The 27020-nt window shown below is 37.8% G+C and overlaps 1 protein-coding gene across 8 annotated transcripts in view; it reads left to right on the top strand.

The window, feature by feature from the left end:
* sipa1 (signal-induced proliferation-associated 1) overlaps nucleotides 1–27020 on the top strand; it is a 65110-nt gene that overhangs the window by 12794 nt on the left and 25296 nt on the right. For 7 of the 8 annotated variants that reach the window (XM_079464045.1, XM_079464043.1, XM_079464042.1 and 4 more), the window contains 10 exons: nucleotides 3799–3923; nucleotides 8250–8438; nucleotides 9951–10125; nucleotides 11509–11612; nucleotides 14217–14374; nucleotides 14467–15070; nucleotides 15216–15490; nucleotides 16239–16607; nucleotides 16687–16816; nucleotides 25054–25177. In XM_079464045.1, coding sequence (XP_079320171.1) covers nucleotides 3799–3923; nucleotides 8250–8438; nucleotides 9951–10125; nucleotides 11509–11612; nucleotides 14217–14374; nucleotides 14467–15070; nucleotides 15216–15490; nucleotides 16239–16607; nucleotides 16687–16816; nucleotides 25054–25177 — 2253 coding nt within the window. Of the gene's footprint in view, nucleotides 1–3590; nucleotides 3697–3798; nucleotides 3924–8249; nucleotides 8439–9950; nucleotides 10126–11508; nucleotides 11613–14216; nucleotides 14375–14466; nucleotides 15071–15215; nucleotides 15491–16238; nucleotides 16608–16686; nucleotides 16817–25053; nucleotides 25178–27020 lie in introns of those variants that run through there. The other variant, XM_079464049.1, reaches the window with a different exon arrangement.

The following is a 27020-nucleotide window of genomic DNA, read 5'->3' as shown; positions in this document are numbered from 1 at the left end:
CAATATACTGGGAATTGTTAAACAAGCCCGAATTCTAGTGTTTGCAGTGGTCTGTAGTCTGACAGTACTGCACAAAGATACTGAGGTGCTTATCCATTTAATGCTTAAAATATATAAAAGATTTTGAAATGTATATGGATTTTAACCCTCTAGGATCTGAAGAGGTTTTGGGGCCCTGGAGAAGTTTTTATATGCCCTGACATTTGTGCTTTTTAAGTTGCTTATAAACACATTAATGGCTAAAGTCTCATTTTACTACATACTGCAAACGATTTTGTGCAGTCATTCACATAATACAATATATATGAATTTCGCTTTTTGTAAAAGCCATATACTGTATGAGGGAATGCCAATTGTCATGAATATTGATGTGTTTCACACATGTGGCCTGTTGCATGAAGCCAGACAAACAAATTCCGAGTTACAGGGTGGGTTTACAGTTGATTAAACCAGACAAACCCAACCTGTGGCCTGTATCACGAAGCGAGGTGAACAAATACTGAGTTGCAGCAGAGTAAGTCTTGAGTTGACAAACCAGACAGACCCAAGCTAGTTTTGATCGGGTTCAGCTGTAGCAAAACGCTTGGTATAAACTTTTTCTGTCAACTCAGGTTTGATCCAGAGTTCGTGAGGCGCGTGCACCTGAAAGTGTGACATGTGCGGCAAACAGCCAATCACACGGAACGCGGAAAGCATCATTAATTTGACTGACTTCAACACTCATCTTACAAACCTCCATAATGATGATAATCTTTTTAAATACTAAAAATAAATCATCTGCAATACATACTGGGAATCATGAATGTGTTTTGTACTATGATGTTACCCAGCATGCATTGAAACAGGAAGCTTTCTTTTACTGATTCTATTGCTGAAATTCATACAGACATTCTTGATGTCTTAGCTGAACAAACACAATATATCATCATGCCAGCTGATCTAATTGCAGTTTAGTTTTCTTGGCCATAACATTTACATTTTTTGTATTTGGTAAAAAATAAAAAAGCTATCCAAAAAAGCTACAATCCCCTGGGATCGATCCGACAACCTTGCGTTGTGAACACAATGCTCTTAACACTGAGCTACAGGAAAGCACAGCTTGCCATGCTGGTTTTTGACTGTCAAGCCAGGGCTTTCTTTAAGCCGGGCCAGTAGCCTCGGGCTTCTAGCTTTGAGGCCAAAATCAAGGGCCACTAGCATGAAAGCACTGCTCTAAAACCCCCACCCTGCAGACGCCTCTCTGGACCAAACATCACGCAAACCGCCCCGCTCAATGTGTAAGTGCAAAAAGGTGCTGGTTAATTTCAGTAAAGGTTTTAATGTGCTTCTTCTTTTAAAGATAAGCAGCAATTTTTTCATTTACAATTGATTATCAAATGACTGGGTTGTTACTGTAAGGGAAATTCAAGGAAAGAAACAAGGAAGTGTCAGTGTGAGTAATACGTGAGCTCAATGTGATTTGATTTAGTTACCATTATGGTGATCAGTTTTTACTTTAGCTCAGAGGTCCCCAACCCTAATGTAGCGGGAAAACAAGCCCAAGGCTCCCATTAATTGATTTATGGTGAGTTTGTAAATGGCTTTATTGATTAAGTTATATAAAGTTGATGTAAAATAATTAATTTAAAATAAATTGTCTTTGTTTATTAAGTTGTATGAAGTTGAAATGACAGCGAAGTTTGACGACTGTAACACAGTTCAATAAAAGGAAGGAAGGAGGCGGTAACCGGCGAACATAAAACAACTTTTAATTAATAAATAAAAACGTAAATAGGCAGCCGACAATAAATGCGCAGTTTGATGATTAAATGGAAAGTAAATTAATAATAAATAAGTACGTAATAAGTAGTTATTTATTCACAGTAATGGATAATTATGTTCATTGTACTTCCCTCCATCCCCACCAGCCGGTCCGTGTGAATATTTTAAAAACAAAACCGGTCCATGGTTTAAAAAGGTTGGAGACTGCTGCTTTAGCTGCACTCTTCAAACCTTAGTTTTTGTATGCTTGAAATTTTTTGCTATTTTTATGTGCATAATTAATTTAGAAGACTTGAATATCTGATTACATTTAAACAGCTTGATCTCACTCTCTATTTTCACACATTATTGACAGCAGAGAACAGTTCTCATCAACTTTAACCCGTGTTTATACTACCATCAGAAACTCTTTTGGCATTACTGAATCTAACAAATGTAAACAGTAAACACACAGCTACAGCAGCCAGAGCAGTGTTTCACACAGGAGACTGTTGCGCACATGACGACACACACTAATTAGCATATTTGTGAATTCATCACGTGCGTCCGGTCTTATGTTGGCACTTGAAATCTGTTTCGCTTCTACTTTCTGATCCGTCACATTATATTGTATTTTAACTGAATGCTTTTTTCACATATTATCTGTTTTGTTGACATAGATAAAATTAGTAGACTCTAAAATATTGCCTCAGCACAACCCAATAATACCTCATGTTTAATCCAACCAGCTGGTACTTTAACCGCTGCTAAAATCCTGATTTATAAAGACGACATCATCTGACAAAATCACCATACAGTATATATACATTGAAGAGCAGATATTGGAGGTGATTTTGGCTATATTACTTGTTTGTCTCATGCAACGCATATCCTTTACTGCGTTTGCTATTCTCATCAATGTGTTGTTGTGTTATGAGCGCTTTATAAATGAGAGTGATAGTTTTATTGTAGATTGCGTATAGCGGTGCAAATTCAGAAATATGAGAGAATACACTGTTGTTGTTGTTACACAGAGTTAAAACTACATAACACGCACGCACGCGCACCAACGCACTATAGGAAGGCCGAGAGCTTGCACACAGACAGCACACATAGAAAGGGTGTGGAGGAAACTCTCCTTACCTTTCGTTAAGTCATGATAAACTTGATCAGCCGTCTTCTCTTGTTATAACATACGTGACAGTTGACATTTACGCAGAAAGGCAAGTCCCAGGCAACGCATATTGAAAACACTGTTCACTGTCATGTGAAAGAGGCGGTGTCGAGATGCTATACGCAACATGAGAGAGAGGCTCTTGCAACTCTATAATAAATAAGTCGTTTTAAATTGTAAAATAAAAATTATATTCGTGGCATCCAGTGTAGATAGCATGGCAAGCCACAACAAAAAAACATTACGGGAAACAGACAACACAATGATGATGTTGTTTTGAGAAGTAGACAAAATATTTTTATGATACTGTGGTTTGCCCTTACACTGTAATTATTAAATGGAAAACACTGCAGAGTCAAGAACCCATCTGAAGCAAACACTGATCAACATAATGGTGACGTTAAATGACCTCTAGGCTCACTACAATAATAATATTACAGGACACGGTGAGTCTGCTGTGCATTACATTTTGAACTCATCATCTGAAAGCCCAGGGTGACATCACTGTGAATTCAAATTGTTGACTGGCTTATGGACACGAACTGCAAACAACAGATAAATCTCTAAATTCAATCTCTAAATAACTTCACAAACACTACTACTATTCACTTTTTACTAACCACTTATAAAGCCTGCTTTTGCATACACAGCATTTTTATATGGCCACCTTTTTATGTTAAGTTCCAAACCCATAGAAACATAAGAAACATCAAGCATCGATTGATACAGATTCAAGAGACTCAGACCAAGAAACCAAACCTAAATGTATTGCACTTTGCCAGGTATGCACACTTGTTCTTTTTAGTAACAGAAATGAGGAAGTGGCAATTGTATAATCATTGTTCCGTATTTTATCAAATTTTGTTCCTCTTTTTACACTATAGACCATCAAAATTTCTTTGGCGTGGATGAGCGTTTGGGGCCAGTGGCTGTCAGTTTTCGCAGAGAAGAAAGAGAGGGATCCAGTGGGTCCCAGTACAACTACAGAATCATTTTCAGGACCACAGAAGTAAATGCCTTTCCTACACACAAAGCACCATTTTCAAACCTTTTCATATTTTCACATAATACAAATTAAAAATATTTTAAATTATAATGTATCATAAATATAACTTATCTACTATTGTACTGTGCAAAAGTCTTAAATGAGGAAACTTACAAAACAGTTAGAAACCAGTTATACATATTTTGCTGTAGTGTGTCAGTATGAAATATAGTTTACGTTTCCAAATATTCCTTTAGCCATTATTTGTAATAATTCAGTGAGTTTTTGTATGCACAGCCAGGACTCCACACAGTGATCACCATCGTCGATTTGTGTCTATCATTTCATGAAGTAACAGAACAAACTGACACACACTAAATGCAGAAGAACTTTGCCAATGAAGCAATGTTGCTTGAGAAAATGATGGCATTTCAACAAACCATCATTTTAAAAGTTTTCACTTTGGTTTTGACCTTGTGTTCTACTGCAAGTATTCTTAGGCCACCCATGAGCCTTAGAACACATTTGTTGTGGTAAATTATGGTTAAAACTCACCAAAGTTTTCTAAATTATTTTTGAGTTTGTTTTGTTATAAATGTGTCAGTGTATTAAAGCGATATTATGGACAACTAACAGAGCACATGATTTTCAAAACAATGTATAAACTGCCAAATCCATTAGACATCAAGAATCAACAGATGATGACAAAGAACAAAACAAAGCTTCATGCCACAATGCATAGTATATAACATAGGATAAAACTCATTCATGAATCTGGGGCACAGTGGCTCCGTGGATAGCACTGTTGCTTCCAGCAAGAAGGTCCCTGGTTGGTCCGGCTGGGATAGGAAGCAATTCTGTGTGGAGTTTGCATGTTCTTCCTGTGTCAGCGTGGGTCAAATGGTTAGGCTGCATTCTGCACTGGACGTCCACAACACGACCCACATGACATCCAACCTGCCTAAATCCAAGTGTGATATCAGAAGCCACGCCCATATTGGCGAGGATTTTCATATACTTTTGTATTGAGGGGCTGTGGCATCTTGTGGTTTCTGACATCACACTTGGATGTGGGCTAAGTTGGATGTCCATTGCAGGTTGCTGCGAAATGCCTCTCGCATGGGTTTACTCCCGTGTGCTCCGATTTCATCACAGAGCCTAAAGACATGGAAGATATGATGTTTGAGGTTTCCAACTTGTCCCCCCGACTTGTGTATACAACAGACATGTGTATGGATTGACTGGTTCTTGCCATGAATATAGCCTGATATGCTGAAACGGCATTTTGTCATCCTCAGATTGTTTCAAACCTGTAGGAATCTCTTTGTTCTGCTAAACACAAAGGAAGATATTTTGAAGAATATTAGAAACTCAACAGATCTAATCCCCCATTGACTCCTATAGCATTTATTATCCCAACAATGGCAGTAAATGGGGGATATGATCTGTTTGGTTACTGACATTATTCCAAATATCCCCAAAATATTTATAATAATATTCTCTGTTTAGCAAAGAACTTAACACAGGTTTGGAAGAATTTGAGGATAAATGATGACAGAATTTTAATTTGTGGGTGAACTATCCCTTTAAGAATGAATTAGGGTTAGGGTTGATTAGTACTTTATCAACGTTAACCAATAGGTCCGATAAGAAGTCCGGAAACTCTTTCAGTGTAGGGACCAGGAGGTCTATACACAGTAGCCAATGTAAAAGAAAGCAATGTTTTTTTTACTTTTGTTTGGAACAATAATGTTCAACGCAAGCACTTTAAATGATTTAAATTTATGCTCTGTTCTCTGAGTTGCAGTAAGAAAGGATATAAAGATTGTTGCGACACATCGGGTCGACAGATACGGTCTCTATACATTTGGAAGCAGTAAGATTTATAATAGTTGAGTGGGAGGAACACAGACTATGGTTAAAGTTTTGACTTACCGGTGGTAGCCGTATTGAAACGGTGCGTAGTGCCTTTGAGATGAAAACAATGAGTGCGCACCTTACCTTTATTGGAGGGAGTGCGTACGTTCCAGACGATTGAGTCTCCAAGGTGTATGGTGATTTTGTCAGACTATGTTGTGGTTATAAAACGATGTGGTTGATAATTTAGATTACACATAATCAGGACATATAAAGCAATCTCTAACAATGCAATGCAAGTATTTGCTTTTTGCAATGCATTTCCGGGAGAATTGTCCAAAAAGAGACTTAAGAAAAGTTGTTACATAACGATTTTTCATGTTCGAAAAAAACTTTCCGCAACCTGTATGAACACTGGGGGAGTGTATCGAGCACTGACAGACAAAACAAAGCATTAGCCGAAAAACATGGCGCTATGTTTACCAGTTTGTCAATCATCACAAATGCGGGAGAGTGAACTATGTCAACGCGTCTGCCAAATGTAAAATGTCTTTAAAACATCTCTTAATTTATTAGGGCTGCCCCCTTACAGTTGACTATTCTTTATTCAATTAGAAGATGCAATCCTACATTTCCCAGATCTGCTAAGCACATGCGCTCCATTCCTTCTTTGCTGCTGTAGTGCAGCCATGATTTCTTCTTTAAGACAATTGTGAACTATCCTCTAATTATTTAGAGGAACCATGTAGTTTTAGGTGGTCAGGCTGTTACAAAGCTTATACAGTGGGTACGGAAAGTATTCAGACCCCCTTAAATTTTTCACTCTGTTATATTGAAACCATTTGCTAAAATCATTTAAGTTCATTTTGTTACACACAGCACCCCATATTGACAGAACACACAATTGTTTACATTTTTGCAGATTTATTAAAAAAGAAAAACTGAAATATCACATGGTCCTAAGTATTCAGACCCTTTGCTCAGTATTTAGTAGAAGCACCCTTTTATCTAATACAGCCATGAGTCTTTTTGGGAAAGATGCAAGTTTTTCATACCTGGATTTGGGGATCCTCTGCCATTCCTCCTTGCAGATCCTCTCCAGTTCTGTCATGTTGGATGGTAAACGTTGGTGGACAGCCATTTTCAGGTCTCTCCAGAGATGCTCAATTGGATTTAAGTTGGATTATTTCTCCCCATCTTGAAGGCCTTCAGGTGTTTTTTAGCAAACTCCATGCAGGCTTTCATGTGTCTTGCACTTAGGAGAAGCTTCCGTCAGGCCACTCTGCCATAAAGCCCTGACTGTGGAGGGCTGCTCTGATGGTTGACTTTCTACAACTTTCTCCCATTTCCCGACTGCATCTCTGGAGCTCAGCCACGGTGATCTTTGGGTTCTTCTTTACCTCTCTCACCAAGGCTCTTCCCCCCCGATAGCTCAGTTTGGCCTGACGGCCAGCTCTAGGAAGGGTTCTGGTCGTCCCAAACGTCTTCCATTTAGGGTTTTTGGAGGCCACTGTGCTCTTAGGAACCTTAAGTGCAGCAGAAATGTTTTTGTAACCTTGGCCAGATCTGTGCTTGGCTACAATTCTGTCTCTGAGCTCTTCAGGCAGTTCCTTTGACCTCATGATTCTCATTTGCTCTGACATGCACTGTGACCTGTAAGGTCTTATATGGACAGGTGTGTGGCTTTCCTAATCAAGTACAATCAGTATAATCAAACACAGCTGGACTCAAATGAAGGTGTAGAACCATCTCAAGGATGATCAGAAGAAATGGACAGCACATATATGAGTGTCACAGCAAAGGGTCTGAATACTTAGGACCATGGCAGCTGTGGCCTAGTGGTTAGCTTTAAAAACCAATGTTAAAATATTATATTCCACTCCAAGTTTGACAGGTAGCCAATGCAGTGTAGTCAAGATGGGAGTAATATGCTGAAATTGAAATCTTCCAGTTAGAATCCTGGCCGCTGCATTTTGAACCAGTTGCAATTGCACCATAGAATGCTGATTTATTCCATAATACAGCAAATTGCAGTAGTTGGATTGAACTAACATGAATAACTGCATTGAAACGAACAAAGATGAATAAAAGCTTTAAAACAAAAAATAGTTCATTGTTAGCCAATGGTTACTATTGTATTTTCAACTGGTAATAAATTGCACCTTACTGAGTGACTTAATACCTTTGTGGGCAAACAAAAGTTACTTCATGATATTCAACAGTCAAGAGCCCAAAGAAAGCAAATGCTGATCACAATAATGGTGGCTTGTTGACATGTCAAAATGTTTTCAAAATTAACTGAGGGTGCAAAAGTGATATTGATTCAGTGGGATTAACATTGACAATTCAAAATTTTTACATTGATTCGATGGTTTTCACCTGCTCTCCTGCTATCAGGGTTATACATAGACCTCTGTTACATTTTTTGGAAATGACACTTTTAAGTTATGTCTTTTGCTCTTGATGATGGTGTGGTTTTGTCTTTGCCTGTAGCTGAAGACACTGCGTGGTTCTATTCTGGAGGAGTCTGTTCCCACTGCAGCACGCCACACAACACCGCGTGGCCTTTCACCCAAGAGACTGCTAGAATTCATTTTGCCTGATCTTAACCTTCATTGTCTTAGACTGGCTTCCACATCCCCTAAAGTCAGAGATACACTCCTCAAACTGGACGAGCAGGGGGTGAGCAAGATTTTGTCTTTAGACAGTTTCTGTATTTCTGTTGTAAAATTTAAATTTACAAGATATACACTACAAAATGTACTGCAATGCAGCATCACTTGCTCCCTTGCCTACAGTTTCTGTTAATGGCTTTGCAATGCCTCACTGTAAACCCAAATGCTCAAAGTAAATAAAAAGTAGTTTAAACGTAATTTGATTAAAAAGTTCTACTGAAATATTTAGGTTCCTACAGTATAATTATTATTTAAAAAATTGTCAAAAAAATTTCAATGTACTTTATTTAAAGAAGCTAATTCACCACAATTGGTTGAGAAGGATTAACAATTCGTAGCATGTTTTGTGTCAGACTGCATTGTGAGAGTACATTTCGAAATCTGATTATGTTATGTGTTTTTCAGTAAAGTGAGTTACTTGTAAGTGTTTAATGTTCATTTATCTTGGATATTTATCAATGCTCAATACATCTTTATATATACATGTTAGCCATTACCAGTCATTTCTACAGTAATATTTTGGCAACACTGTGGCCGAATAGTGTGTACGTCATACATCTACAAAAGCTCTTGTTAGGTTGAGATGTCACCATTAGTGTGATCAGTTAGAGTTGTTTTTTTTGCAAAATGATGATATGTCTAAAAGAAAGCATAGAGCACAAAATTACCAGTATTTTGTTGTGAAAGGCCTACAGTAACTAGCTGGCAACAGTGTTGCCAATATATTACTGTAGAACTGGCTGGTAAGGGCTAACAGTGTAGTTTCAAAATTGCTTATGTTGTGGTTTCAAAATGTGGTTAATGTGTTCTGCTCTGCCAGACTATATAGTACAGGCGAGTGGAATAGATACCAACAGTTGAAACTCTGGTGCTTTTGGGTTACAGCCACTAGGTGGCACTTGGGTACTGCGGCCACCTTTTTCAGGTGAAAATACCAGCTGGACAGTAGCACAGACATACAAAATAGCTGAAAAAACAACAATTTAATGCAGTGCTGATCCTAGATGTCTGGGGGAACTTGTATGAATAATTTTATTAGATATAGTCCTAAACAGAACTGTAAACTGTAAGAAAAAAAGTTTAGTTTCCCACACACTTTACTATAAATTGAATCTACATTAAATTTGAACTCACACAGTAAAAATTGCCTGTGCAATTACATAAAAGCACTTAGATAGTCGAAAACATTACATTAAATATTATATGTACAGTTTTAAAGTGTATAAAAATGCTTTAATTTTGCATGATTTGCTTGTTTGAATAATATTATGAGCTTTCCTGTAGCTCAGTGTTAAGAGCATTGCGTTAACAATGCAAGGTTGTGGGTTCCAGCCCAGGGTATTGCAGATACCTATGTATAAATGTGTAGGATTATGCTATGTAAGTCGCTTTGGATAAAAGCGTCTGCCAAATGCCTGAATGTAAATGAATGAATATTAATGCAGTGTATAAAAAATATTTTCATTTAAGTTATTTAAACCTTGTTAATGTGTGTGTATGTGTGTTTGTATGTGTAAAGCTAAATTTCCAGCGTAAAATAGGGGTTATGTACTGCCGAGCAGGACAGAGTACTGAAGAGGACATGTATAACAACGAGAGTGCTGGCCCGGCGTTTGACGAGTTTCTGGACCTTGTAGGCGACAGAGTGAGACTGAAAGATTGGGAGAAATACAGAGCTCAACTGGACACCAAGAGTGAGAAACAACACATACATTTTTGCTGAAACTTTAAATAATTGCAAAAATCATGACACAAATATCTAAGGGATAATCCACGGCTAGCCGTGCATCAAAAGATTTGGCGTATTTGCCTCTGTGAAGTGCATTAAAATCTTTTTAATGCATGGCTAGCTGTAGATTATCCCGTTTATACCATGGTAATTTGCAAAGTTTAAAACAAGTTAACCTACCAAACAAAGGCATATCAAAAAGACGTATTTTCCACATCATCGTTGATGTTAAAAAGAAGTCCACTGAAGAGCCAGAATTAAAGTTTTAATGAAGTCTTTTAATCAAGTCTTCTGAACTTCTGATATTGACGTCCAGGTGATTTCTATAATGGCACTGGACCAGCATCCCTTTTCCACCGCAATCAATTAAAACACTGTTATTCTGATCAGTGTTTGGTTTTGTCGAAGACTCTAACACAAACTTTCACAAAACCAACTCTAAAATCTAAAGAGTCAAACATTTTTTAATGCTCTTTATCAAACATTCTTGTCTATACCGAAAGAGAAGTCACACTATTGAGGTAATGTATTAAGAGCACAACTTATGCACAAACTGATCACAATAACGGTGGTTTAATTAGCATGAAGGTGTGAAAGTGATTCTGGTCCAATGCAATTATAGAGATCACCTGGACATCAATGTCAGACCTTCAGAAGATGTCAAAACTGCGTAATAAAAACATTTATTCTGGCTCCTCATTGATGAGGTTGAAAGTCTAAGTCTTTTGCACATGCCTTTGTTTGGTGGGAAAGCTGTTATTGATGTTTACAGTACAAATCTTTATCAGATGGGGGAAAATTATGGTTATTTTTGTCAGTTTCGTAAGTTGCAGCTCGTTAGTTCTAGCACTCCATCCACTTTTAAACAAAAGCACCAGAGAGAGAGAGAGAGAGAGAGAGAGAGATTTGGTACTGTTTCATTGAGCACTGGCAGTGCAATCAAGGCCGATCTGTGCATAAGCATATGTATAATATGATTACATTATACAAGGCTGCAAATTAATTCCAAATTGTGATCAAACTGACTGGAACTATTTATCCTCATGTCATTCAAACCTTTGAAAAGTCTTTCTTCTGAGGAAAACAAATTACGATATTTTGAGGGATCCCCAATTCTTGAATACAAATGAAGTCTATGGGGTCCAATGTAGTTATAATATCTTCTTTGTTATCTGCAGAAAAAACAGGTTTGGAATTACATAATGGTCAAAGGAAACTATCCTTTTAATGGCCCGTTTCGTACTTTGCAAGTATAGTAATGTTTGTGCACAGTAGATGCCAAAATAGCAGATAAAAAAAAGATTTCAAAGCCTAATAATGAGTTGAATAATGATGTATTTATTTTCAGCGGACTCCACTGGTACACATTCTCTGTATACTTCCTACAAGGATTACGAAATTATGTTTCATGTCTCCACCATGCTTCCATACACACCCAACAATACACAGCAGGTAAGTGAACATCATATATTTTAATATGTGATATACATGTATAAACACATACACACACGTGTGAGTACACTGTAAAAAAATGTCTGTAGTTTTTACAGAAAAGTACAAGCAGCTGTAGAGGCCAGTAAAATTTCATAAAAAATAAGGGAAAAGGATGTAAACAGCTTTGCAGTTTAAACGTCAGGGCAAAAACTTCAAGCTCTCCTCATGCATAAAAGTGAAAAACATTACATTTAAGTCCCTTTTAAACACAACAACATAACATCAGTTAGTTATTGCCTGACCTTGTCTTAAACAAAGACTTCACTCTTCAGCATAGTGGTGATACACAAAACATTTAATGTAAGGAAAAGAAACATTATTTTGCCATTAAACTACTGGACCATCCTGTTTTTAATTGTCAATTTATAGTAAAAATTAAATACATGGTCTACACCCACGACAGATTTTTTGACAAATAAAGTTATTTTGCTGTTTCATCATAATAATGCATTTTTGAAGGAAAAATAAGAACAAATGTAGATAGACGAATGAGCTCTTTGTTTAAAGGCAGAGACTCGATTCTTTACAGAAAATGTACTGTGAGCCATCACATTTTTATGAAAATGTTCTAAAATGCTGGCGCTGAATGTTTTAAAGAAAGCTGAAAGAAAATGTGATCAGATGCTTTTGGCTGTTTTTTAGTGATCTGGATTTTCAACTAAAGACATTTTTTAGTAAGTTTTAAATGAGGTTCAATATGAGATCCAGTTTTGTTTGCAGCAATCTAAATGTAGAGTTTTTTAATAGTAAAATAATGATATAAAAATAGCTTTGATTTTTGACAGACATCAAGAATCAGTATATGGGTCTCAACAGTTGTGACGATCAAATATGAAGCTTCATTACTGAATGCATGCTGGAGTCATGGATGAGTTTTGTACTATGGTACCCAGAATGCATTGTGTTTATAAAATGGTTGCCCAAATCTTTTCTGAATTTCACTGTGAATTTAATGGAATAAATTTTTTTTACATGTGGCTGGTTTTTCCATGAAAACTATGTATTTTCACTGTTAAATTCACTGATTACAGATAACCGATAACTGATATTTTAAACCGATATGTCTGTTCAAAATTAAGAATAACATGGGCTCTGACAAAAACGTTGCCCAAAAACCATGGTTAATACGTTTACACCACCATGGAAAACAGTAAGGAATGAAAGTTCAATGCAAAATTCATTTGAAATAGAGCGCTCTGCGAAAAATGTAACATAATAACATGGGCTCTGACAAAAACGTTGCCCAAAAACCATGGTTAATACGTTTACACCACCATGGAAAACAGTAAGGAATGAAAGTTCAATGCAAAATTCATTTGAAATAGAGCGCTCTGCGAATGTGAAAAATGTGATCACATAATGAGCTGACGGGAGAAACTGTACTTGTATTTTATACATGCTGTTCACATTTACTGAAAAGATCCAGCTGTGTATACTCACCTAGACCGGCATTTTACATGCGTGTCTGAACGTTTATGCACAATAAGTTGCGAAAATAACTCATTCTGCCACTTTTGTTGAAAACGGTTTGAGAGGCGGTTGTGTCCCGTGTGCACATGCATTGCCTGGGAGTGCGCTGATTAAAGGACGTCTTTTGAGAGCACGCGATTTGTGATGTGCAAGTGCCTATTCTGTCAACTGATTTGGGATCACTAAAGCAGCTCGAGCTAGCAAATGCTTTAAGTATGAGAGTACAATCCTTTCAGTTTCTTCAGCCTTCCTCGTTGATTGGCTAGACTCTTGACTTCCAGCAAATCAGCATTGGACGGGCATTGCTCTAGGCCAGAGAGTGACATGTTTCAATAGAGGAGGCTGCATTAGAACCAAATAGTACGTTTTCAAAATCAGATTTAAAAATGCTTAATATCAACGTTGATAATCGGTGAGGCCGATAATAGGTTGACTCCTTTTATATACAGTAAATATACAACCTCTGTGCTTGCCAACAAGGGTTACTCCACCAATTACAAAGATATGATTTGCTCTGGGATCAAATACTTATTTCCCTCACTGTGTATATATACAGTATATATATAAATAATGTTTTTTATTATGTTATCATGTTTTTATTGTGTTAGTTAGCTATATTTTTTAGTAATTATGGCTTAAACCAAAACAAACCAACTTCAAAACCTAAATGTCTATTTTGTTACAATTACAATAAATAATGGTACATGTTAAAATAAATAAATGTTTTAAGCTGTTGTTTTTTCATACTAGCATTTTTTTAAAGAACACTAGTAAAATACATTTGTAAAGCCTTGTCATAGTAAAATACATTTGTAAAGCCTTGTTAACAAACAAAAATTCTACAAAAAAGATACAAAGTTTGGAGAATTTTTGTTGAATATACAACTGCTTAGATAACTTAGCTGTATCTTAAGTTATCTGGAAAAAAAATTCACTTTTGGCGAAAATGTGCAATGGATATTATGAGCTGGATTGGCGCATCGAGAAAGGATAATCATCCGTGGAGGCTGTAGAAGTGAACTGTCAAATAAACAGATGATTTCCTCTTGTTTTGGATTTGTAAACTTAACTTTTCCTGTCTTTTTGTCTTAGTTATTGAGGAAGAGGCACATAGGAAATGATATAGTCACAATTGTCTTCCAAGAGCCAGGCGCCTTGCCTTTTACCCCAAAAGCCATCCGTTCTCACTTCCAGCATGTTTTTATCATTGTCCAAGTGCATGAGCCTTGCACAGACAATACCTACTATAGGTAAGAAAGTAGACGAAAAAAAAAAAATGTAAACAAGCACCTAAATATTACTCAAAACATAATAAATGTGTCTTTAAATCTTTTTTTCTCAGAGTTGCTGTAACCCGTTCCAAGGACATTCCTCTCTTTGGTCCCCTCTTCCCAAAACGCGCCCACTTTCCACGTTCTCCTGCCTTCCGTGACTTTATCCTTGCCAAAGCCATTAATGCAGAAAAGGCAGCTGAGAAATCTGAGAAATTCCGCTCTATGGCCACACGTACACGGCAAGAGTATCTGAAAGACCTTGCTGAAAACTATGTCACCACCACTCCCATTGATTCTTCCACCAAATTCCCCCTGCTTTCCCTGGGTGGAAAACGTAAAGAAAAGTTGAAGGGCGCTAAAGGGGCAGAGCTTCATAGCGCAGGGGCTTTAGTGTGGGCTGTCACAGCCATTCAGGGTGGTAAGTGTAATGGACTTAGCCTGCCCTGCTTGCTGGGTGTGTCAGCAGAGTCAGTGGTGCTCATTGAGCGGGCAACACGAAGGGTAGTTTTCAACTGCAGCTGTCGTGATGTGATTGGCTGGAAGGCAGTGACTGAATCAGGAGATCAGGGTGGACCTTCCCTGGACATTTTCTATGAGAGGGGTGAGGTGGTGACTGTGAAAGTGCCAGATGTCCAGGTGGAGGATATTAAGGAGGTGGTCCAAAGATTGGAGGTGAGAAAAATCTGACATGGGGCAAGAAAGGCATGTTGTCAGGAGTTTTTTGACATTAAAAATGAAATTTTATAAAAACCCCATTGAGGATTTGATTGTATATACCATTTCAAAATGTCACTTATACTGGTATATAATACCTTAGCTGGTAACAAGAGGCTGTGAGGCACGTGAAATCACCCCCTTGCGAGATGGAGTAGGCCAGCCCGGCTTCATGATGAGCGAAGAAGGCTTTGTGACAGAGCTCAAACGGTTTGGATATGCCGAGAGCGGGGGGCTGCAGTTGGGAGCTCGTGTAGTTCGTCTCTGTGGCCAGGTCCTCATACATCTGAGCCAGGAAGAGAGAAGTAGGCTCCTTCGCACTGCACAAAAGGTCCACATCACTGTCATACCTCCAGACGAGAATGGGAAACCACGCAGGTAAGGTGGACCAGACCTATTAAAAACATAAATGTAAGGATACAAAAACAAATAAATGACTAAATGAATTCATAAACAAATGCACATTATTAATTAAATGTAATCATTTGTTATTTATTTCCTTTTTTATAGTTAATTTTTTTATTTTTAACCACATTTTTATTTCAATTATTTATACAATTTTTATTTAACAATTCGACAATCATTGAATCAATGTAAAAATGTGTTAATTTCTCAATGTTATTTACATTGAATTAATATCACTTCTGCATAAGAAACAACAAAAAACTTGTGAAGTATTATCATTCAAAATGTGTATTGATTAATAATTAAGGAACCTAATGTCACCTTTCTTGAGGTTTGTATGATGAGTGTTGATTTTTATCACTGATTTGAATGTTCTGGATCACAATTGGAATAGTCATGTTCAAATGTTTGTGTAATATCACATTTTTATTTAATTTTAATATATATCACAAAGAGTAACCTTGAAAAAAAACACTAAACTTCTACCAACTTAAAAAAATTACTTTACATTTGGAAAGACTTTGCTGAAACAGTTGCAAACATTGTTTCAATTGTTTTCACCTGCTCTTTTCCTATCAGTTTTGTAACTTTATGACTAATGGTGTTCAGCTGAAAAACAACATACTGAAACAACATTTATTTTTGTCAAGTTATTCCATTCCATTTCGTCTAATGCTTTCTGTGTGGGTGTGTGTTTGTGTGTGTGTGCGTGTGCGTGCAGGAGTTTCTCAGAACTCTACCAGAAAGCGATTCAGGACACAGAGGGCAAGTCTGGAGAGGGACAGTCAGGTGAGGCCTGGGTCCTGGATGAGAGAGGAGAGAATGGAGATGAAGGGGAAAAAGAAGAGATGAAAGAGAACCAAAATAAAATATCAGACAGTGAAACTGAAATTCACAAGAAACAGCCACGTGGAGAAGAGGTCGGAATTCCAGGGCCCATGGATTCAGAATTGTTCCTCTCTCCACCCAGCTTGCCTCTTTTGCGGGCAACATCCCTGCAGGACAGCGTACAAAGTCAGATCACCCCCATCTGTATTACACGAAGCTGCTCACTTGAAACACACTCCACATACCAGGATATTCTTGAAGGGTACACAGATTTGTTTTTGCTGCTTGCATGAGAAACTCAAAATGTAACCATACTAATCTTCATTTCTTGTGTATGCCAGGCATGTTTATGATAATGTGGGGCAGAACAGAAACAAGCACATCTATGAAAACATCGGAGAGCTTAGGGACGCAACCCCTGACCTCATACTGGCAGTCAAACCAAAAGTGTCTCAGGAGCAGGGGGAAGAGGTAAGTAATGCTTTATGTTGTTATTTGTGCAAGTAACGCAAACACATTTTGAGGTTAACTTTAAAAACACTGAAATTAAGCACATGATGAGTTCAATCTTACTTGTGAAAGTTGCCAGTTTTGCATAATTAAAGCTTTAAACTAGTGTATTACAGGATTGATGTCCCTGATAGCCAACAAACATTGAATCAATGTTAAAAATCGTTTGATTTGTCAATGCTATTGGCACCGAATCAATATAACAATTAATATTGAAAATGTTTTGTAACATATCACCATCATTGTGATAAATGTTTCCATGAGTTGAACTTTACAAGAGCAATGCCTTTAACAGCATTTTGTGAAATTAGTATTAGGAATTAGGGAAATAATAGAATATGTTCTTTCAACAATACATGTTTTACAAATATACAGCGTAAGCAGCCAGATAAAGTAAACATTACTAAGGATCAAGAGACTTACAGTTTTTCTCCATTGGTTTGGCTCATTTCTTGAAACAGAAATTACATTCTCAAAATTCTAAGATCATTTGGCAAAACAGTCTTACAGTTCAGCACAACACTATAGCTCACTTGCAAAAGCTAACATCTCTCCCAAAACTGTTCACTCATGCTTCAGAACTAAATTACTTTCCCATATAAACAGTCAGTGCCACGAAAATGACAAAGATCCTTCTCAATTGCTTTGGCTCATTTCTTGAAACAGACCAGACGTTCTCTAAACTCTTAATGCGTTTGCCAAAAGAGTGTGGATGGTTCAGCACAACACCATGGTTTACCTGCAAAAGCTCATATCTCTCCCAAAACAGTTCACTCATGTGTCAAAACTAAATTTCTTTCTCATTTAAACCGTCAGTGCCCCCAAAATGCTTCGTCCCTTTGGCATTGTGTAAGCACTGCAAGTCAGAATGTTTAGATGTTTTGTCACTATGGCAGAGGACCATTGAAACATCCCACATGTCCACCTTTCAGTCTTAGCCCCGTCCTTCATTGACAATGGTTACTGTACTCATATTGTAGGTGAGGCCCTACAAGACCTCTCTCATTTTCAGGGATCAAATCAAAATGAAGACGGTCCAAGAAAAGAAGGAGCTTCTGTGTATTGTATGGGCCAGGACTGGGGATGTGAGTGGCCACACCATTCTCAGACATGGCAGCACACATAGTTGTATTGCCCCACTCGCTAGCCTGGGACATCCACCGTGGCCCGGTGGCCAATAATATTACGGCCACGTCTTCGGCCCTTGGCTTTGAGATTCGAACCGGCAACCTTCTGATCACAAGCCCAACGCTCTGACCACCAGTCTGACCTTCGAATCTCAGTGCCAGCAGGTCATTACTGAACTGTAAAAAAACTACTTGTAAGTCGCTTTGGATAAAAGCGTCAGCCAAGTGAGTAAATGTAATTATTCTCTACAATAGCGTAAAAAAAGAAAACATCAAATCAGTCATACACTACAGTTACAGACAATTACATAGGAATGTTCTATGTTCTCCACTAGATCAATTTACTACTGGCCACTACTCCTGTGGTTCCAAACCTGGGGTACATGTACCCCTATGCAGAGGTACTACAGGGGGTATTTGACAGAAAGGGGAGGGGGGAAATCATCAATGACTAGGCTTACTGAAATGTAAATCAAATATTTTCATACCTGGATACACAAATCACGTAATACTGAAGCGAAAAAAGTTTGGGAACCACTGCTTTGGATCACCAGTAACTGACTTACATGTACATACTGTCAAGTCAAGTCAAGTCAGCTTTATTTATATAGCGCTTTTTACAATTTTCATTGTTACAAAGCAGCTGTACAAGAACAAAATGACTATAAGTAAAACATAAAAGGTTATGGAATTCAAAACACAGGTCAAATATCAGACACACAATAAATTCCTATATGCAGTGTTAATTAAATAAGACAACTGGTACCGCAGCTCTTTCACTCTATCAGAGTTCCTCTCAAATGGTACCCTGTAAATTTGCTTCATTGTCATCTGATGCTTCTTCAATATACGGTCTATTGTGGAGATGCTTATAAAGTTGACATTTTGGAATATGGCATTGTCTTGTAGGATTGCAGTGTCTCATTGTGATGCAGGGCTGGACTGAGACAAAAAAAGAGCCCTGGCATTTTTACTCAGACCGGCCCACCACAATGGGTCGGACACAACCAACCACTACACCATCCTTGCAGTCCCTGTAGATATGCATATCTACTGTTCCATTCCCCCAAAAACCTACAAAGCTGAGAACTAAGTGCCATGGACCAGTGTACCAGTGTACCAGTGCAAGTGGACCAGTGTACTCACTCTCTCTTGACTGACTCCCTGGTGATAGACCTATACCTACTTGTTGTGTGATTCGCGCAAATTGAGCGTTAGTAAGGGAAGCCAAACAATCCAATAGTGGGATGAGACAGCGGGGTATTACAGAGCTCGCCCTGCGCTGACATGTCATCTGCGCGATTCAATTTCCTATCGCCAACCGATGGGCAGCGTGGCACCAACCAATCCGCTGCACTGACCACTTAAAACATATACAATGTTCATTTGGCGCCACTCATTTACATTTTACCCATAAACCTCTGCTATTATTAACATCAATTTGCATTTCATCCTGATTTCCTTTGTCTTCTGTAGGGAAAAACTTATGTAAATGTTGACTTGTGTAAATGTAAACAAATGTAAATGTTTTTAAGGAATGAGGGGTTTCTTTATTGTACATTTGAGTGTACGGTTTGCGCTGTTTAAATAACGTGTGCGCTGACGAGGAGTCGGCTGGCTGGGCGATTTAATCGCGCAGATGACATGTCAGAGCGGCGCGAGCTCTTTAATACCCTCTGTCTCGTCCCACTTTTGGATCATTTGGCTTCACATAGTTAGCGCGAGTTGAAAAATCTGAACTTTGGCGAAAATTCGCGCCGCGTTTACGAACCAGGAGCTTGCTCTAGTAGGGACGTGATTATGACATAGCGAGCGGAGGCAGGAATCCGAAACAACAATGAAGGACTGCGCCTCTGAAGGATTTGATGGACCCAGACATGGCGCCGAACGAGTCTACGTCGTTCTTCAGCCTTCCATAGCACATAATGCGCAGCTATCCTCTCAACTAAATCCATGTCCGCCATTTCGCAATTAGAGGGGCGCCGCCTGACAGAAGCCCCTCCATGACGCGAATGAAGCGTGTAAAAGCAAAATGTTCAACCGTCCAACTAGACGCTAATAGCGCGATTTACTGCGTTTGGTGTGAACACTATAAGACACTGACTGCATCTGACACGAGAAACTGGGGGGGGGTGGAGTCTGTTTAGAGATGATTTTGGCCAGCCCAGTGTCAGTATGGAAAATGAACCAATGGGCCGCTGTCCCTGCTTTATGGGCCGGTCGTTGGTCGATTAAAAAAATATAATTTTATATTATATCGGCCCCAAGTGCGTCGGCCCACCGGGCATTTGCCCGGTATGCCAGATTACCAGTCCAGCACTGTTGTGATGGCATTATTTGCCATCACCATGTTACAGATCTCTTGTTCATTGAGAAGTTTTTCTCTGCCACCTGTGCAAGGTTGTCGTGGAAAACTGTGTTTTTCCAAGGTTTTTCTTGTCATTTTTAGTATCATAACATACCATTGAGGTAAGATATTACTGTAGGCCTATCACACACAAACACACACACAAACACACACACACACACTGTAGAGCGAGGCACATTAGGCTGAACTCGGCGACTAAGGCCATGGTTGATGACATGGTCTATAATTGTGGCCCGAATTTCATCTGGGACAGCATGGTTTCTTCGTGCTCCTCTGCCTCTTCCCCCTATTCCACCACCATGCACCCTTACTACTCCTCTTCCTCCTCTTCTTCCTCCTCCTCTTCCTCAAGCAGGCAGTTGCCCTTGTTCATTTACTTGGCCAGGTGCCTCCATGTTCAGAAATTGTATTGGTTCTGCATGTCAAGCTCTTTATATACATGTTTGGCAGCATTTACAGTCATGGACAGCGCCTGTCAGGTAACTAAACATACATAATTGGTCATCTGAGATGTGTGAATCTCCTCCTTCGTTAGTCAAGTTCTAGTTTCACCTGACTGTCAATTGCTGTAATAAATTTATAAAATGTTCCAAGGGATTCATATATGGTATTCATGGTATTATGGTCTTGACTAATTTTGACAAAACAGACTATTTTGCATATGATGACTTATACAATGAAATGACGCTGAAACGTTTTGGAGCGAACAACCATTAGACTGAGAATCGACAATCAGTTTAGATCAACAAGATCAATTCACTTGGAAATTGTGCTAAATGTAGGCTACCTGTACTTAATCATTTGCAAAGATGTAGCGAGACATTGACACATGTATTTAGACATTTGCAATTTGATCAAATGAATGAGAAATTCCATTCTGTTGTAAACAATTGCCAAGTTGTTTGGAGGTTTGTCCATGTTGTTTTGAGAATGTAATTTCTGTTTCAAGAAATGAGCCAAACCAATGGAGAAAAACTGTAATAAAACAAAAATTGATCACCACGATTGATTTTAAATAGAACATCATGTAGCCCTGCATTTCAACCCATGTCGGGCCAATTTTTACGTCATAGTACCAGTGTTAAGAAGCTGTCTCTTTTTATGTTTGGGATTAGACTTGTTTCATTAGTAATAGTGAAAGTAAAAGTGTAAGGTAACACAATCTGCACGTTGTTATTATTATTATTTTAAATTGTTTCAATTTAAAAAGACGTTTTCTTTGCAAGCAAAAAAAACCTTTTACTGTTGTGGTGATAATACACGTTTAAACTTACAATTGTGACATGCTAAAATAGTTAAGTTTATATCTTATTAAATATTTTTGGGGATTTTATTGCAGACAAGCCAAGTGATTTGATAGACTAAATTGATCAAACGTAGTCAACTCACCACCGGGCGCTAGCCGCTTGGTCGTCTCTTTAGAAAAAAAAAACGTTTAATTTACCAAACAAAAACATTCTCCAAACATGTTTCAAAATTAACTCAATGAAGAAAATAATATATATATCTATATATATAGATATATATATAACTACTTTGCCATAAAAAAAAACTATTTTAATGGCTGCAACAGTAGTATTGGCTGTGTAAAAGCGGGCTCGGGGCGAGAATTCTGATAAGCTTGTCGAGCAGGGCCGGACTCGGGTCTGGATTTAAGGGCTGTGCAGAGCTCTAGAACATCTCCTTTTCATTGGTTAATGTATTTATATTTTAAATACAAGTAATTGAAACCTGCGTTGATTCTATCTAAAAGCGAATGCGCACCCAGACCTGCCTGAAACACATCGTGTAACCACACCCCGACAAATCTACGTCAGTTTGTGGTATGATTTGACCGACCAAATGTATATGCAAGTAAGGTGGGCGTACATGTCAGTACAATTGCTTTGGAACCTGATGATCCAAATATGGTAAGAAGCGTTACATTTCCGTCACACGCTTGCAGTATTCGATCAATCACTACGCACTGGTTGACTGGCCAATCATAATACAACGAGCGATGAGCTTTGTAAAAAATCTTTATTTTTATGTGCCTTAATTGATTAGATCATTCATAATTATGTAAGGTTACAAGATTTTAATAGAATTCCTTTTTCTAACAATAATTATTTACTTCATACTGTCACACACAGAAAAAACTATTTATATTTTTAATTTGTTATTAGGTAAATAAGACATAATTAAGGGATCACATATTAACATCTCACTCCTAGTCCTGTATGACCTTTGTGCTTCGTTCAATACTGTGGACCATAACATACTTTTAGATTGCTTACACAATTATATCGGTATTTAGATACAGGCATTACAATGGTTCCGATCATACTTATCAGACAGATATCAATTTATCCATTCAATTGGGGAATCATCAAATCTAACAGAAGTAAATTATGGATTACCTCAGGGATCGGTTTTAGGACCCTTGCTATTCTGCATATTCATGCAGATTCTGCTGCCCCTTGGAAACGTTATTAGAAAACATGGAATTAGCTTCCACTGTCATCTATATATCTCATCAAGACCATATGATTCCTTCCAGCTATCTAAATTGGCAGAGTGCATCGAAGATATAAAACATTGGATGACTTGAAATTTCCTTCTTTTAAATTTGAATAAAACAGAAATATTGCTTATCGGTCCAAAGAAACCTAAACAGAATATTTTGGATTATAATCTGCAAATTGAAGGCTGCACTATTACTCTAACTCTAAAAAATCCACCAACTAAACTAAACTCTGGAATAGCCTTGCCGGTACTCTCCCAATTTAAATTTAGATTAAAGACACATCTTTCAGCCAAGCATTTACTTATACATAATACTCTATGCTAAATAAACAGAATGATCTTGCTTGTTCTAGAAACACCAAGCACTGTGCCTTTATTGTGTTTTTCTTATTTTCTCCTGTAAAGCTGCTTTGGAACAATGCACATTTAAAAATGCGCTATATAAATAAGATTGAATTAACATGATAAATCAAGTCAAGTCAAGTCAGCTTTATTTATATAGCGCTTTTTACAATTTTCATTGTTACAAAGCAGCTGTACAAGAAAACATTGACTATAAGTAAAACATAAAAGGTTATGGAAGTCAAAACACAGTTCAAAAATCAGACACACAATAAATTCCTATATGCAGAGTTAATTAAATAAGACTATCAAATTCTAGCAGCCCCCCCGGCCAGGCAAACAGTGCAAAACAGTATGCAAACGGTGGCGAGGAACCCAAAACTCCATTGGAGGAGAAAAAAAACCTCAGAGGGAGACCAGGCCTAACCAGGGGATTCCAGTTCCCCTCTGGCAAAAACTGCTGCCTCTGCACAAGCTCGACAGTGCTTGCACAACAAGGCAAAATAAAAAAACAAATTTAGATTTAAAATTATCATTAATAATCTAATAGCGGCTGAAGTTTTGTAGAGTCGCCACGTCCTTCGTCCAGCATTTGTCAGGTCTGGGAATGGATTGCGCGCTGCCCGCTCCGGTAGCCTTGGACTGCGTCCTGCCCGCTCTGGTAACCTTGGAACAATGAGACAAGACTGGCTGAGAGTAGAGTACTGTTCTGCACTCTTTGATGCAACAAATGCATCAGTTGTTATTGGAAGTGTCCCTGGTTCCGGTTGATCTAACTAGTGCAGCCTATATCTTTGAAATATATATATTATGATAGTGTAGTGTATGCAAGATTAAAAATATGCATCTTTATTCTAGATTTAAACTGACAGTGTGTCTGCCTCCCGGACAGTGCAGGGAAGACTGTTCCAAAGTTTAGGCGCTAGATAGGAAAAGGATCTGCCGCCTGCACTTGATTTTGAAATTCTAGGTATTACCAACTGACCTGACACCTGAGAGCGTAGTGCACGTGATGGACTATAATACGTTAGAAGTTCTCTCAAGTAGTGAGGAGCTAAACCATGCAAGGCTTTATAGGTAATAAGCAAGATTTTAAAGTTTATGCGATGCTTTACAGGTAACCAGTGCAAGGTTGACAGAACCGGGCTAATATGCTCATACTTTTTTGTACGCGTAAGAACTCGAGCTGCATTTTGGACCAGTTGGAGTTTTTGTAATAGGCCTGCAGGGCAACCACCTAATAGTGCATTACAGTAATCTAGTCTTGATGTCATAATGGCATGTATAAGCTTCTCTGCATCCGATGGTGACAGCATATGACGTAGTTTAGATATATTTTTAAGATGGAAAAATGCAATTTTACAGGTGTTGGCGACCTGGTTCTCAAATGACAGAGTACTATCGAATATAAAGCCAAGATTCTTAGCTAAAGATGAGGGTTTTATGGAACATCCATCAATAGTTAAGCAGTATTCTTGGTTGAACACTTCAGTTTTGTCCGAGTTCAGTAATAAAAAAATTGCTACTCATCCACTTTTTTATATCGATAAGAGAACAGAATGTGAAGTATGGAGTGTAAAAAATTATATGAATAGAATGACTTATAAACTTAAAATAAATAAATCCAGTCTTACCCACTGTGCCTGCGAAAATCATACAGCTAAAAATGTTTGTACTTTTTAACATCATGCTAAATCATGCTAACATCATATCTGAATCTGCTTTACATTTATTTAGATATAGTAATATAAAAAAATATTTAAGAGAATAACATCAGAACTGTCAGACCAGGATTTGTCAAGCCAACATAGTTTAGTTCATTCATTTACTTGTTTTTGTGCTTTTGCTCTCTCTAGTGTGGACCTGACCAGGAGATTGAAGAACAACCATCAGTCAGTGATGAGACGCATCGAACTGCCAGCATGGAAAGAGCAGAAAGAAACTGCAGAGCTCTGAGCCTCCATAACTCCATAACTAAAAGTAATTATTTTCTTTATTCTGAATGTCACTACAGAACATCATAGTTTAAAAATTATAATTGTCTAGTTTCTTAAGGAGGGAGGCTGGTCTATTATTACTGACCACTGAGGGGTTGATTGTTTTTAGCAGTGGGCCTGCCTCAATGAAGTGAGGACAGTTCCTATAGTAATGAATGAGTTTATAATGTGTATAAATTCAGGTAGTTGGGACCGAGAGACAGAGCTTGTAGGGGATAGGGTCAAAGCAGGTTCCAGTTATGGGTGGTATTACTGCTGAAAGTTTACTTATTAGTTGTCCTGTCATCATGTGACTACGTGCAGCAGTACCAAGCACAAGCGGGCACCTATGGCAGCAAGATTTATGGGGCGTTTGTAGGGGTGGGCGGGGGTGGGGTTAATTAAATTTCACTGAATGAGTAATTTTTTTTCACGGTAACAATCTCCCATTAAAATTCTACATCTTATACCTCAATTTTCTTAGATTAAATCTTAGTTATTTATTACAGTTAATTTGAATGCCTACTATAGTTATAATGTAGGCAATTTATAAAAATGTACTAAAGATATCAAATTAAGTTCTGATAATGAGATTTATTATTTATTTATATTTATCTTCTGGCTATATCATACTGTCTGTATACAGTAGGAAGAAAGACAACATGCATAACAATTAAGTATACATATATGCACACAAACAATGAGAGTACATGTATATGCATGACTGGTATTATAAACTAGTGTAGGTCTTCATCGCTCTTTACTCTCTAATAGATGCACATGGTTTGTTTATTCTTGCGCTTGTCTTTGCACTGCACGTGTCTCCCAAAAGGTAGGTTTGCGTCTCATCACGTCAAAGCACTCACGCGGCCAGAAACATTGCGCATTTCAACGCAAGTTGCTCTTCAGCTCGCCAAAAGTCGAACTTTATTAAAACTATTAACAGCTTTGCAAAACAATCTGACTTCTGAAATTGGTGAGAATAAGCTTTTTTATATGCTCGCATAGATCCCTGCACGAGCACTGCGGGTGAGAGGAAAGCCGGACTGGAGCGAATCACGAAAGTACAGACTGAACAAAGGTCAAAAGACGATTTGATTTGTTAATTTGTTATGGGTGCGTTAATTCACATGTTTATTTTTATCATAACGGCTAACTTGCAGAGGGCCGACTTAACCACGCGTACTTGTTTACATTCCTGAGAATACACGGAATAGAAAAATCGCTTATGGTTTACATTTTATTCCACGGCATATTCGTCATTCCGCCCAGCCCTAGGCCAATAGGAATATTTCCTTGGATTTAGGGGTACAGCTAGAGGTAGATTGTGCTTTTGTTTTTGTATTTACGCAATTTTACATTTGCACATTATTTACCAAAAATCTTTGCACTTTGTTTATATGAAGGCAATTCTGCCCATTTAACGGAAAGGATACATTTTATTTTGTTAGTTTCAATAAAACACTAAAAAAAATCATAATAATAAAACATTTAAAAAACAAAGTGCATACAATTATTATTAAATGTATATTTGCTTTACATTTATTTTGTTAAATTAATGTTATTTGAGTTGTTATAAAAAATAACTGGCTGTTTTGAGAGCACAAATGTATGATCAAAAATGTATTCTGATTTAGCACACTGACCCCATAAATCATGACAGTGAGGTCTCCTATACAGGAAGTTACATTTAGGTTCAAGGCAATTTAAAAAAAAACTACAAAGTATCGGTATCAGTATACGCGTTACTCTTACATTTACATTTATTCATTTGGCAGACGCCTTTATCCAAAGCGACTTACAAGTAGTTTTTTTTTTTACAGTGGCACATTACTGCAGAGCAATCA

The sequence above is a fragment of the Barbatula barbatula genome (genome assembly GCF_947034865.1).
Source record: "Barbatula barbatula genome assembly, chromosome: 1".
Taxonomy (NCBI): Eukaryota; Metazoa; Chordata; class Actinopteri; order Cypriniformes; family Nemacheilidae; genus Barbatula; species Barbatula barbatula.
The sequence above is the reverse complement of the archived record's forward strand: the minus strand, read 5'-3'. Positions and strand labels throughout refer to the sequence as shown.